At 36.7% G+C, this 14271-nt stretch overlaps 1 protein-coding gene across 1 annotated transcript; it reads left to right on the forward strand.

The window, feature by feature from the left end:
- Nucleotides 1–2: 2 nt before the first annotated feature.
- Nucleotides 3–11801, forward strand: LOC121368295 (mitochondrial ubiquitin ligase activator of nfkb 1-like). Its single transcript, XM_041492964.1, has 3 exons — nt 3–157; nt 5058–5263; nt 10581–11801. The coding sequence occupies exons 1-3, from the start codon at nt 47–49 to the stop codon at nt 11299–11301; spliced, it is 1038 nt and encodes a 345-aa protein (XP_041348898.1). The 5' UTR covers nt 3–46; the 3' UTR covers nt 11302–11801.
- Nucleotides 11802–14271: the final 2470 nt, after the last annotated feature.

Raw genomic sequence — 14271 nt, forward strand, 5'->3', positions numbered from 1 at the left:
AAGGAAGGACACACTCGTTTTATTCTTGTAATTTGTATTTGTCATAATGGACACAACAGATAAAGTTGTTGGTATTAGCGTCAGCGTGTCTGGTTTACTTTTTTCGTTATTTTACAGATTATATAAAAACAGAAATAGAACGGCTGACGAAATCAAGGTGAGTTGAACTTGAGTACCGCGTTGCTAAAGGGGGAGGGGCCTGTTTAGGGATATGAAATATGGGCACGATCACAATAAGGTACTATAACAAATAAAAATCCCATAGGCGACCATGTTAACGTTGGTATAATTTCCGCCCGCATCCCCTAACATTATTTTTTTAGAATTAGTTTTAATAATAAAATTAAAATACTTCTAATTTAAATTATCAAAACGGCTCAAATAGTGACAAATATGTTGTAGTGTTTAAAAACTAAGGTCTGTCACTTTTAAAAGCATATTGTCACAGATCACTGACCTATTTAATGATCTAACAAAGTATTACCTGAACAAAAATAATTTGATTTGTCCTGAAATGTACTTTATTCAACCACCTTCATAACCACCATACTCCATTTATTAATGACATTTTGTAAAAATAATTGAATTATGGCAATGGTCCGTAATTCAAAAACTAAAATTGCTGAGAGAGATGACATAGATTTCACTCCATCATGGTTCAGTTAAAGTGATGGTATAGCTAGATTTGGTTTCCAACAATTAATGTAATTTTTATTTATTATCCATTTTTAGATAAATAAGGTCCTTAAATCCATGACAGTATGCCTTTAACTGAAGAAAATGGTACCTTTCATTGCTCTTTTTCGATATAACCAGATGTTTTTACAACACCCATAGTTTAAAGACTTTTTTTTTTTTACAGTTACCCCATACATGTTTCAAATTCAACACAAGGCTACTTGACATAGTACTACTAGATGAAATAAAATTGTATAAATGTTTTACAACAGTCACATTTATCATCAATGGCAGGACTTATGGTATCAATTAACTGCTCTATCAAAAGTTGGGTGCACCTCAAACTTCGACCCAGCTGGATATTATTTGGTTCAGTGCTACCTATTAAAACAGCTGTATTTTATTCACATATGATAACAGGCCCATAGGAATGATATTTGGACCCTGGAGGGATGTGTGTGTGTGTGTGGGGGGGGGGGGGGGAGTCTCTAATAGGGGCCCAAGCAAGATTAAAAAAAAAATCTTTATTTATATGGAATAGAAGAAGAGAAACCCCAAACTCACCCAACATTTTCGTTCTCAAATGAAGGGTGCACAGGCCCCCCTCGGCCTCCCCGGGACCTATGGGGAGTGATAGTGATGATAATGATGATGACCAGTGAGATATATATGTCCTGAAAAGGATATAAGAATAATAACCAATGAGTTTCTTGTCCTGAAGAGGTTATGATAAGAATAATAACCATTGAGTTATATATATCCTGAAGAGGTTATATAAGAATAATAACCATTGAGTTATATATATCCTGAAGAGGTTATATAAGAATAATAACCATTGAGTTATATATATCCTGAAGAGGTTATATAAGAATAATAACCATTGAGTTATATATATATATCCTGAAGAGGTTATGATAAGAATAACCAATGAGTTACATATCCTGTTGAGGTTATGATAAGAATAATAACCATTGAGTTACATGTCCTGAAGAGGTTATGATAAGAATAATAACCATTGAGTTATATGTCCTGAAAAGGTTATGATAAAAATAATAACCATTGAGTTACATGTCCTGAAGAGGTTATGATAAGAATAATAACCATTGAGTTATATGTCCTGAAAAGGTTATGATAAGAATAATAACCATTGAGTTACATATCATGACGAGGATACATGTATACTTTGAATAATAACCACTGAGTTACATATCCTGTAGAGGTTATGATAAGAATAATTAAGTTTAAGTTTGTTTTGTTTAACGACACCACTGGAGGACATTGATTAATTAATCATCAGCTATTGGAGGTCAAACATTTGGTAATTCTGACTCGTAGTCATCAGAGGAATACGCTACATTTTCCTAATATAGCAAGGGATCTTTTATACGCTCTTTCCCACAGGCAGGAAAGCACATACCACAGCCTTTGACCAGTTGTAGTGCACTGGTTGGAATGAGAAAAAACACAAGTTGGTTCGATTCTGCGACACAAGCACCATATCCACAGAGTTACATGTCCTGAAGAGGTTATATGATAAGAATAATAGCAAAACTGAGTTAATTGTTCTGAAGAGTTTATGATAAGAATAATAACCATTGAGTTACATGCCCTGAAAAGGTTACAGTAATAATAATAAAGGTTAAACCACAGAGTTACATGCATGTTCGAAGAGTTTATGATAAGAATAATAACTATTGAGTAACATATCCTGAAGAGGTTACAATATGAATAATAACCACAGAGTTACATGTCCTGAAGAGGTTATGCAATTTTTGGTGTTTGTCTTGTCAGTGGTACATTTATTTTAAAGTAACAGACTGTAGTTTTTAAACACTAAGACATATTTTTCACTATTGGAGCTCTGTGATAATTGAAATAAGACATTATTTAGATTTGATTGTTTAGCAGATGCGTGAGCAGGAATTTATGCAGGGAGGGGTCTAGACTGTTGACAAGTGAAGTTTATTGGGGGAGGGGTTGAGCCTTGCTACCCTGGAAAAAATATTTTTAAAAACAGAACAGGAGGTTTTTTGTTCCCCTACACTCTCTCCCTGTACACATGGATGTTTAGCTTATCTATTTCCATTTATTCAAAGTGTTTCTGGTCATCCTTATGTTTCTAATGTGACAAAATGCATTTTTCATAATTTTAAAAACGCACATTGTCTGAGATGTAACTGTTATGAACATGAGCTCTAGTCTATTTTTATTGGGTATTTCCACATTTTTAACATCACAGAATCTTGTAACTTTATCCAAATGTTAAGTTTTGTTGATTAACCAAACTTATTGTCCATTGTCACAGGTTGAAACTAGGGTTTGCGATTTTAAAAGTAATTCAGGGGTGAATCCAAGATTTTATAAAGGAGGGATCAAACAATTCTAAAAAGGGCAATTTGTGTTTGTCAATCAAGAGCAAGATGTGTAGGAGGTTCGGGGCATGCTTCCTGCAAATGTTTGAAACACAGATGCTCAGAGATGCATTTTAAGGGAAATTCTGTTGTATTTTATGGACCTCTGTGACCCCTCCTCTGGATCTGCCAGTGTCTGTTTTGTTTGCATTCACAGCAATGCTTTCTGACCAGTGAAACCACAATCCACTACCTTAAGTAAAAGATCAGTAAATGTTTAGCCAGGCATATTTGTTGTTGGTCATAAGATGTGACTTGCTAGCAAAGCACTTGCTTCAGATGGGTTATTGGATCAATCTCCCATTTGACTACTGTAGTTCCCCAAAAACATTCCAATGCTAATTTGAGTGTCATTTGATATTTTTTAAGCTTAGTAGTACAATCACCTGGTACATAAGTCCTGTTTATCAGGGGTGCAGAAATGGATAATATGTCACTAGCTAGTCCACAGGACCATGCAGTATCAGAACAAACATGACTACGGTAGTCCAGCAGAATTTCGACTAGTCCATCAGCCTACAGGACAACATAATATTTATGTAATACAAACTTCAAAGGATCATTCATTAAACTTCATATTGAAAATGCAAATTTTGTTCTTTCATATTAATACCATTACTAATTTAAAATGGGAGAATAATAATAATAGTTTGTTTTGTTTAACGAAACTACTAGAGCACATTGATTTATTAATCATCGGCTATTGGATGTTAAACATTTGGTAATTTGGACATTAATTTTTAGGGAGGAAACCTGCTACATTTGTTTTCCTTAGTAGCCAGGGATCTTTTGTATGCACCACACCACACCACAGACAGGATAGTACATACCACAGCCTTTAATATACATGTACCAGTTATGGTGCACTGGCCAGAACGAAAAAAATGCGAGAAAAGCAGTTATAATAAAGAAAACTAACCATATTAAAAAATAACTAAATGCTTTATTTTTATTATTTAAAAAAATTATTATTACATATAAATGATATATTTTTGGGCTTAGTCAGAAGGAGATTGGTTGTCATACTATTGGTTATAATGTTTAACTTGTCCATCAGAATTTTCACTCACATCTGAAGGAGTGGACTACAATCTAATTAAAATTAGCTCCACGATTACATGTGGATCTAACAGCAGCCAGTTGGAGCTCATGTCCACCAATCAAAACCTTACTTGCAGAATCCTGCCAGTGATTTAAAAATAATTTGAAAACATTCTGAATTATCCTGAGGGTATACGACATGTTTCATGTGAATTACAAATGCCTTAAAACGTGTTTTATTTTATAAAATAAATAATTTTTAATGTAAAACTGAAGACTGATTTATTTTTTAGTTTTTTTTAATAAATAAATAATTTGTAATGTAAAATTGAAGACTGATAACCCATCCCCTATGTATTGGTATGGTTCGCTGTACTGCGGCCACTAAAATAGACTCGCCCGATATTTTTAGAATTTGTATGCTCCCAAATAACGTTATAAAAGGCGAAGTGTGATTGGTCAATATTTAAATTATTATTTACAGACGAAATGTTACTTGGACATTGGAGACTACGCAGTGTTGTTAGCAATCTGATTAAAATTAGTTCTACTGGTCTAAATAAGGCATTTGTAATTCACATGAAACATGTCGTATACCCTCAGGATAATTCGGAATGTTTTCAAATTATTTTCAAATCACTGGCATGATTCTGCAAGTAAGGTTTTGATTGGTGGACATGAGCTCCAACTGGCTGCTGTTAGATCCACATGTAATAGTGGAGCTAATTTTAATTAGATTGAGTGGACTAGTACTTTCTTTTGCCCTGTATATTATTAACAACATATTTGTTTATATGTACATGTGTAAATTCTTCTTTATTCATATACTTACCATTTGTGAAACCCAATAGCCTCTGTGTATTTTTGTGCTGGGGTGTCGTTAATCATTCATTCATTCATTCATTCATTCATTCTTCTTTACTTCAGTCTACTGAAGTTTTTACTGTTGATGAAGACCTGTTTCGTCGGCTACAGGAAGTGGATGGTAACTCTATTGCCTATGCTACCGTTGAAGGCGTTGTCTATCCAACCTACCAGATTCAGAAACTGCAGAGTAAATATGTCCAAGAAGAGGGTGTTATCCGGCACTGGCGGATTGTAGAACACAAGTCAAGGAGGATGCAGGGATATTGGTGAGTTCACTCTTTTTATTTTGGAAGGGAGCTGGATGTAGGTCAGTTGTAGAGTGTCAGCTGACTCATAGGCATAATATTAGGTCACACTTCAGTGGCAGTGGCAGTGTGTGTGTGTGCGTGCGCGCGCGCATGTGTGCTTGAGTGTGTTTATAAGGTGTGGTTTTATCTATAAGTACGTGTATTACATAACAGATACTGATGCCCAGATCACCCCAGTCTAACATGTTTGTATGGTGTGGTTGTTAAAGTAAGTACGTGTATTACATAACAGATACTGATGCCCAGATCACCCCAGTTTCACATGTTTGTAAGGTGTGGTTGTTACAGTAAGTACGTGTATTACATAACAGATACTATTGCCCAGATCACTCCTGTCTCACATGTTTGTACGGTGTGGTTGTTACAGTAAGTACATGTATTACATAACAGATACTGTTGCCCAGATCACTCCTGTCTCACATGTTTGTAAGGTGTGGTTGTTACAGTAAGTACATGTATTACATAACAGATACTGTTGCCCAGATCACTCCAGTCTCACATGTTTGTATGGTGTGGTTGTTAAAGTAAGTACGTGTATTACATAACAGATACTGTTGCCCAGATCACTCCTGTCTCACATGTTTGTATGGTGTGGTTGTTACAGTAAGTACGTGTATTACATAACAGATACTGTTGCCCAGATCACTCCTGTCTCACATGTTTGTATGGTGTGGTTGTTACAGTAAGTACGTGTATTACATAACAGATACTGTTGCCCAGATCACTCCAGTCTCACATGTTTGTATGGTGTGGTTGTTACAGTAAGTACGTGTATTACATAACAGATACTGTTGCCCAGATCACTCCAGTTTCACATGTTTGTAAGGTGTGGTTGTTACAGTAAGTACGTGTATTACATAACAGATACTGTTACCCAGATCACCCCAGTCTCACATGTTTGTATGGTGTGGTTGTTACAGTAAGTACGTGTATTACATAACAGATACTGATGCCCAGATCACTCCTGTCTCACATGTTTGTATGGTGTGGTTGTTACAGTAAGTACGTGTATTACATAACAGATACTGTTACCCAGATCACCCCAGTCTCACATGTTTGTATGGTGTGGTTGTTACAGTAAGTACGTGTATTACATAACAGATACTGTTGCCCAGATCACTCCAGTTTCACATGTTTGTAAGGTGTGGTTGTTACAGTAAGTACGTGTATTACATAACAGATACTGTTACCCAGATCACCCCAGTCTCACATGTTTGTATGGTGTGGTTGTTACAGTAAGTACGTGTATTACATAACAGATACTGATGCCCAGATCACTCCTGTCTCACATGTTTGTATGGTGTGGTTGTTACAGTAAGTACGTGTATTACATAACAGATACTGTTACCCAGATCACCCCAGTCTCACATGTTTGTATGGTGTGGTTGTTACAGTAAGTACGTGTATTACATAACAGATACTGTTGCCCAGATCACTCCAGTCTCACATGTTTGTACGGTGTGGTTGTTACAGTAAGTACATGTATTACATAACAGATACTGTTGCCCAGATCACTCCAGTCTCACATGTTTGTACGATGTGGTTGTTACAGTAAGTACATGTATTACATAACAGATACTGTTGCCCAGATCACTCCTGTCTCACATGTTTGTAAGGTGTGGTTGTTACAGTAAGTACATGTATTACATAACAGATACTGTTGCCCAGATCACTCCTGTCTCACATGTTTGTATGGTGTGGTTGTTACAGTAAGTACATGTATTACATAACAGATACTGTTGCCCAGATCACTCCTGTCTCACATGTTTGTAAGGTGTGGTTGTTACAGTAAGTACATGTATTACATAACAGATACTGTTGCCCAGATCACTCCAGTCTCACATGTTTGTATGGTGTGGTTGTTAAAGTAAGTACGTGTATTACATAACAGATACTGATGCCCAGATCACCCCAGTCTCACATGTTTGTATGGTGTGGTTGTTAAAGTAAGTACGTGTATTACATAACAGATACTGATGCCCAGATCACTCCTGTCTCACATGTTTGTATGGTGTGGTTGTTACAGTAAGTACATGTATTACATAACAGATACTGTTGCCCAGATCACCCCTCAGTCTCACATGTTTGTAAGGTGTGGGTTGTTAAAGTAAGTACGTGTATTACATAACAGATACTGTTGCCCAGATCACCCCAGTCTAACATGTTTGTATGGTGTGGATGTTACAGTAAGTACGTGTATTACATAACAGATACTGATGCCCAGATCACTCCTGTCTCACATGTTTGTATGGTGTGGTTGTTAAAGTAAGTACGTGTATTACATAACAGATACTGATGCCCAGATCACCCCAGTCTCACATGTTTGTATGGTGTGGTTGTTACAGTAAGTACGTGTATTACATAACAGATACTGATGCCCAGATCACTCCTGTCTCACATGTTTGTACGGTGTGGTTGTTACAGTAAGTACATGTATTACATAACAGATACTGTTGCCCAGATCACTCCAGTCTCACATGTTTGTACGATGTGGTTGTTACAGTAAGTACATGTATTACATAACAGATACTGTTGCCCAGATCACTCCTGTCTCACATGTTTGTAAGGTGTGGTTGTTACAGTAAGTACATGTATTACATAACAGATACTGTTGCCCAGATCACTCCTGTCTCACATGTTTGTATGGTGTGGTTGTTACAGTAAGTACATGTATTACATAACAGATACTGTTGCCCAGATCACTCCTGTCTCACATGTTTGTAAGGTGTGGTTGTTACAGTAAGTACATGTATTACATAACAGATACTGTTGCCCAGATCACTCCAGTCTCACATGTTTGTATGGTGTGGTTGTTAAAGTAAGTACGTGTATTACATAACAGATACTGATGCCCAGATCACCCCAGTCTCACATGTTTGTATGGTGTGGTTGTTAAAGTAAGTACGTGTATTACATAACAGATACTGATGCCCAGATCACTCCTGTCTCACATGTTTGTATGGTGTGGTTGTTACAGTAAGTACATGTATTACATAACAGATACTGTTGCCCAGATCACCCCAGTCTCACATGTTTGTAAGGTGTGGTTGTTAAAGTAAGTACGTGTATTACATAACAGATACTGTTGCCCAGATCACCCCAGTCTAACATGTTTGTATGGTGTGGATGTTACAGTAAGTACGTGTATTACATAACAGATACTGATGCCCAGATCACTCCTGTCTCACATGTTTGTATGGTGTGGTTGTTAAAGTAAGTACGTGTATTACATAACAGATACTGATGCCCAGATCACCCCAGTCTCACATGTTTGTATGGTGTGGTTGTTACAGTAAGTACGTGTATTACATAACAGATACTGATGCCCAGATCACTCCTGTCTCACATGTTTGTATGGTGTGGTTGTTAAAGTAAGTACGTGTATTACATAACAGATACTGATGCCCAGATCACCCCAGTCTCACATGTTTGTATGGTGTGGTTGTTAAAGTAAGTACGTGTATTACATAACAGATACTGATGCCCAGATCACTCCTGTCTCACATGTTTGTATGGTGTGGTTGTTAAAGTAAGTACGTGTATTACATAACAGATACTGATGCCCAGATCACCCCAGTCTCACATGTTTGTATGGTGTGGTTGTTAAAGTAAGTACATGTATTACATAACAGATACTAATGCCCAGATCACCCCAGTCTAACATGTTTGTATGGTGTGGTTGTTAAAGTAAGTACGTGTATTACATAACAGATACTGATGCCCAGATCACTCCAGTCTCACATGTTTGTATGGTGTGGTTGTTACAGTAAGTACGTGTATTACATAACAGATACTGATGCCCAGATCACTCCAGACTCACATGTTTGTAAGCTGTGCAGGTCTCGAACTTAAGAATTTATCACCCATGGCAATTAAAAAATAAATTGCCGTAGGTGAAAGGGCCCACTGACGAGAATTTTGAGTATGTCGATGGCAATTTTTTTAAACTGACTTTTGCAGCAAATAAACTTGACTGAAAGGTTATTTTTCTGTATGTAGGCTACATGTAGTAAAATTTCTTGAATTTATGTCAATAAACTTCAATAAACAAGAATGTATTATAAATGGAATCATGCACAGGGTATGCGCATTACTAAATATAGTTCCGTTGCGTGGTACAAACTAAACACTAATTAACTCCAACCAGGACCAAAATATCCATGTTAAATACTGGCAGATAATGTTCATACATGTTTATACATTTTGCCGTCGGTAAAGAGCTATACTGACGGCAGTTATTTTTATCCGGCGGCACAAAAGTGCCATCGGTGACGCCCCCAACTGACGGCAGTTTATATGTCAACCATTAAGTTCAATCCCTGCTGTGGTTGTTACAGTAAGTACAGTTACTGAAGCCGAGATTACAACAATTGGTTTTAATGTAAATACACTGTACCTTTGAAAAAGAGATTTCATTAAATGGAGAATACTACATTAGTGGCCGTTAGATACCATTTATGTTACAATGAGTTGTTTCAAAATACATGTATATTTAAAGTGAAAGTGAGATGGATACGTTGTTAAATGAATTGTAAGATAAATGGTATGTAACGGACATGACTGTAGTATTCTATTTCTTACATATTCTCAAAAATGAGGATTAAATGAATTTTAAACATCTTTTTCGAACTAAAACCTATTTATAGCACTTGTGCCTATTATATGTGTCAATGAGATGACAGTTTTAGGTTAACTTACATGTCTCAAAGTTATTAATTTTGATCATGCCTCTTTGATGGCTATTTTGACCGGGTTATCACCTAAGAGTCACCAATCATATGTTTTTAAATCGATATCACACATATGTTATTGGTGTGTCTTATCATAAATAACAAATGCCATTCTCACCAATAAAACATATTATCCATCTACTACAGGCACGGCAGAAGCAAGTAGACATGGAGGGGAGGCTGACTGAGATCGAGGGTGCAAAGCAAAGTTCCTAGGGGTTTTGGGGATATGCTCCCTCATAAAATTTTGAAAACTAGATGTCCTGAAATGCTATTTCCTGCATTCTATAACTATAAGTAATCTCTGCCTTAAGATTTACTACCAATAATAATTTTTATTTAGAATTATGGGGGGGGGGGGGGGGGGGGCATGCCTGTACTATAGATTAAAAAGGTTAAATATGATAGTACAAGTGTATTGTAGTGAATTAGGAATTAATACGTTTCATTACAATGTCATTGTTCAAAGCTTGTCAGAGAAAAACATTCTAATGTTAGTGGAGTGAATATTATATATGTATTTTTATTTTTATTTTATTTTGTAGGACTGATGCTGAGCGAGTTATTAGTAACACACTTGAGAATGTACCATTTATACTTACCACTTCTGATCAGTCTGAAAAGAAAGTTCATGTCACCGAAGCCTTGAATGCTGAATTCATATTAGATGACTTGACTGTAACATATGATCAGTTTACGCCAAAAAACCCTAATATGCTTCAAATTGGTATTGAACGTATTTTTGGCGAGTATTCTAAAGGAATTCAAGAAAAAGAGAAAATGCTTTTGGTTGGTACAAGTCTTGTTGGAATTGGAGAAGTGTGCCTTGAGAACAGTCAAGTGAAGCTAGGCCCCCCTTCCCAAGGCAGCTACATTTTGTCAAAACTGACTCGAAATGAAATCATTCGAAAATTTGAATCCCAGTCATTTGTATACAAAGTGATAACCATCATTTTTGGAGCAATAAGCACAGGCTTGACATTTTATCTCATTTGGAAATTTACAAAAAAGTACATGGAACACAAACGGAACAGGAGAATATTTGATGAGATTCGAGCGACTACTCGTACAGCGTTTGAGAGTGATGCTGCTGAAGCTGATTCCTCCATGTGTATCATCTGTCTGAGTCACCCTAGGGACGTCATCGTGTTGGACTGCGGCCACGTGTGTATGTGCTCGAACTGCGCTCAGATTCTACCAGAGCCAAAGCGGTGCCCAATGTGCAGAATTGATGTTAAACGCTTTGTCCCACTGTACAGATCCTAGGAAAATTGGTGAATTTCACCGAGTGTGTAACATTTCTAACACTGAATTGGTTTCTTTAAAGTTTTATAACCTCTGTAACTAGAGCGGAGCGATATACTGTATATACTATTTGGTATAGGTATCATGTTAATACTGAGTTACCGTACCAAGCAAATTTGGTATTGAAAAATGTTATACGCCATTTAGTAAAGCACTAACAATATATCTGACAAATCCAAAATAGCTGAAAAGAAGACAGAGATGAGGGCCTTGTGTATGGAATTTAATTTTATTTAGATGAAATTAGCAGATGAGACTTGTTGTATCTCCAATGGATGTCTCTGGATTTAATCACTAACAAATTTAATCAGACAAAACCACATGGAACTTAAACCAACCACTTTAGTAAACTTCTTCTCTCGACTACACTCTGCACATGTGTATATGGCATACGTGTCGACTACAGTCAGAATCAGAGGGAGCAGTTATTGTCTTCAAATATATAGTCCGATACTACATTCCCTTCTATCTTTGTTTAATAACAGTTGTAAATTACTTATGTTCAAGAATTTTCTATCTGATATTAAAATTGTTATTTAGAATCCTTACTCAATTATTAAAAGAATATTAACGGAATTTAACCTGGCACTAAACTTTAAAGTTCTGATATTCACCAAAAATTAAACTATAAATATAACTATCTTTAAACTGTCACCTATAGAACTATTATTACTGCGAGAACACAAAAACCTTGAATCAAACTGGTAACTTTCGGTTTCTCACTGGTCGTGAAGATTAATTTGAAATTTTAGATGTTTTCAGAGTTTCTTGTGTAACAGCAGTTTCTAAGTTCTCAGGAGTTTTAGGTTCTTTATCCAAAGAATCAGTATCAGAAAAACTCTGTTCACCTTCAACACTGTCGCACAAAGGAGTTTCCACTAATTGTTCCCTATTTAAACATTTGTTCACGTGGGATGTATTCCTCTTATACAGAAAATTTCCTGGAGACTGAATGACGACACGGTTTCCAGATTTCGACATGCCTTGATATGGGTCTGTTTCAAAAGTTGGTGTCAGTTTATTTTCTGGTTTCTTCTTTAACAACACAAGATCTCCTTTCTTCAGATCACTCTCTCGAGCACCACGTTTATCATCTATATATAGTTTCCCTTTTTCTTTCTGTTCACCATCTTGGTCACGGACATCCAAGTCGTAAGGCACAAATTCATCTATTTCTGGTACACATTTTCCTGCGAAACAAAAGTTTGGCTGGACTTACATCAGTTACACTATGTCATGTACTTCTGTACATCAAAAGGTAGGACTGCAACTCATCTTTCCGCTTTAATAAAGAACGATTGTGTGTCTCAACCTCACTGTTAGCCTGTGGCCAAAGGGGAGTAACTCTTCTCTGTTGTATATCGTGTTCTTGCATGTCACTTACACTCTTCACTAACGAAGTGGGGGCCATTATAGGTAATCCATGTGGTAGAAAGATTTTCTTCAAACTTGCAATAATTTTGTCATTTGTAGTAGATTGAAGAATCTCTACTTGAACGTATCTGCTGTAGTAATCGACAACAACAAACAAATGTTCACTTGAATCTATGGAAGGCGTCATTAAATCAGCTGCTATGTGTTGCTATGGTCTTGTAGGTAACTCAGTTGTTTTGACTGGTTCCGGCAGTGAAGGCATGCCGATAATTTGACATGAATGACATGTTCGACAAAACTTTTAACAATCTTTATCTAAACCTGGTCACCATACCTTCGTTCGAAGTCTACATTTCATGCCAACAATTCCTGAATGACCTTCATGAGCTAGTTTCAGAACCCTGTCTCGGGCAGCAACAGGCACTACAATTAGAGTCCCTTTTAAAACTAATCCTCCAATACAACACAATTCAAACTTTATGGCAAGATGGTATTTGTTTTGAATTTAGTTACACTGATCAGTTTTTAAACATTGTCTCACATTATTCAATTCATCATCATCAAATGATACATGCTCAATTTCCCGAGTCGACAAAGCATTTGGAGTGGCATTTTCTGCAACAAATCTCACATACTCCTCAGAATCTTTTATATTCTCATGTTTTATCGTGACAAGCAATCTGCAATGTTCTGTGTCCCTGGTATGTGTCATACCGTAAGTCTGTTAGGTTGTAACCTAAGAAACCTGAGCAAACTACAATTTCCCCAAATCCCAGGTACGTCCCCTGCACACTGGCCGGTAAGTATTCTGGCTTTTCTGTTATCGCACAATCAGCACTCCACATTAAGCATAGCATGCAAAAGTTGCAAAATATTTACACTTGTATAGTGACACTGCTGTTCATTTACCAACTTGTAACAACGGTTTTGTTTGGTAATTAATGTTATATTAATCTTGATTCATAAGACTAAAAAGCAATTATATTCATCAGTTTTTAAAGAATCTTAGAAGTTTAGGGACATGGGGTATACGTGCACCCCAGCATCCCCACTTTGGATCCGCTCCTAGTCCTTTCCTCATGTATACATAATAGGCATAGTTTGGTTTGTTTTTGTTTTAATTACATTAGCGGATCCGAGGGGTGTGGGTGTGTGTGGGGGGGGGGGGGGGGGGATGTCAGTGGTTCTGTTTGAAATAAAAAGTGTCCATTTTAAAGACGTTTTGTCAGAGCAAAGACTTGGGAATATAACATGTTATTAATGGATGTAACGGTGGCATTTAGTATGATTTGGCTGAATTATCTCAAATTCTTTCCAGTACCCAGTAAAGTGCCAGTCAGTGCCTTTTTCTAATCATTTTGAAACGCCTAGTATTGACCTTACCGTAAAACCTTAAATAGAGGCCTGCCTTGAGTAGAAGCCTACTCGGGACGTAGCGCTTGTCTGATGTCATATCTTGAGTTCAGTGAATGCTTTTTTTGTTCTGAATCCCATTTGAATACCACATTTTTCTTTGTCAACCTTCTCAATGGTTCTGCCACAGTTGCCAGATCAGGT

Source organism: Gigantopelta aegis, chromosome 3 (assembly GCF_016097555.1).
Source record: "Gigantopelta aegis isolate Gae_Host chromosome 3, Gae_host_genome, whole genome shotgun sequence".
In the NCBI taxonomy this organism is placed as follows: Eukaryota; Metazoa; Mollusca; class Gastropoda; order Neomphalida; family Peltospiridae; genus Gigantopelta; species Gigantopelta aegis.

Coding starts and splice junctions, on each gene's coding strand:
- LOC121368295 (XM_041492964.1), top strand. CDS start 47: ATGGACACAACAGATAAAGTTGTTGGTATTAGCGTCAGCGTGTCTGGT. Junction 158..5,057: donor GAACGGCTGACGAAATCAAG/GTGAGTTGAACT, acceptor TCTTTACTTCAG/TCTACTGAAGTTTTTACTGT. Junction 5,264..10,580: donor AGGAGGATGCAGGGATATTG/GTGAGTTCACTC, acceptor TTTATTTTGTAG/GACTGATGCTGAGCGAGTTA.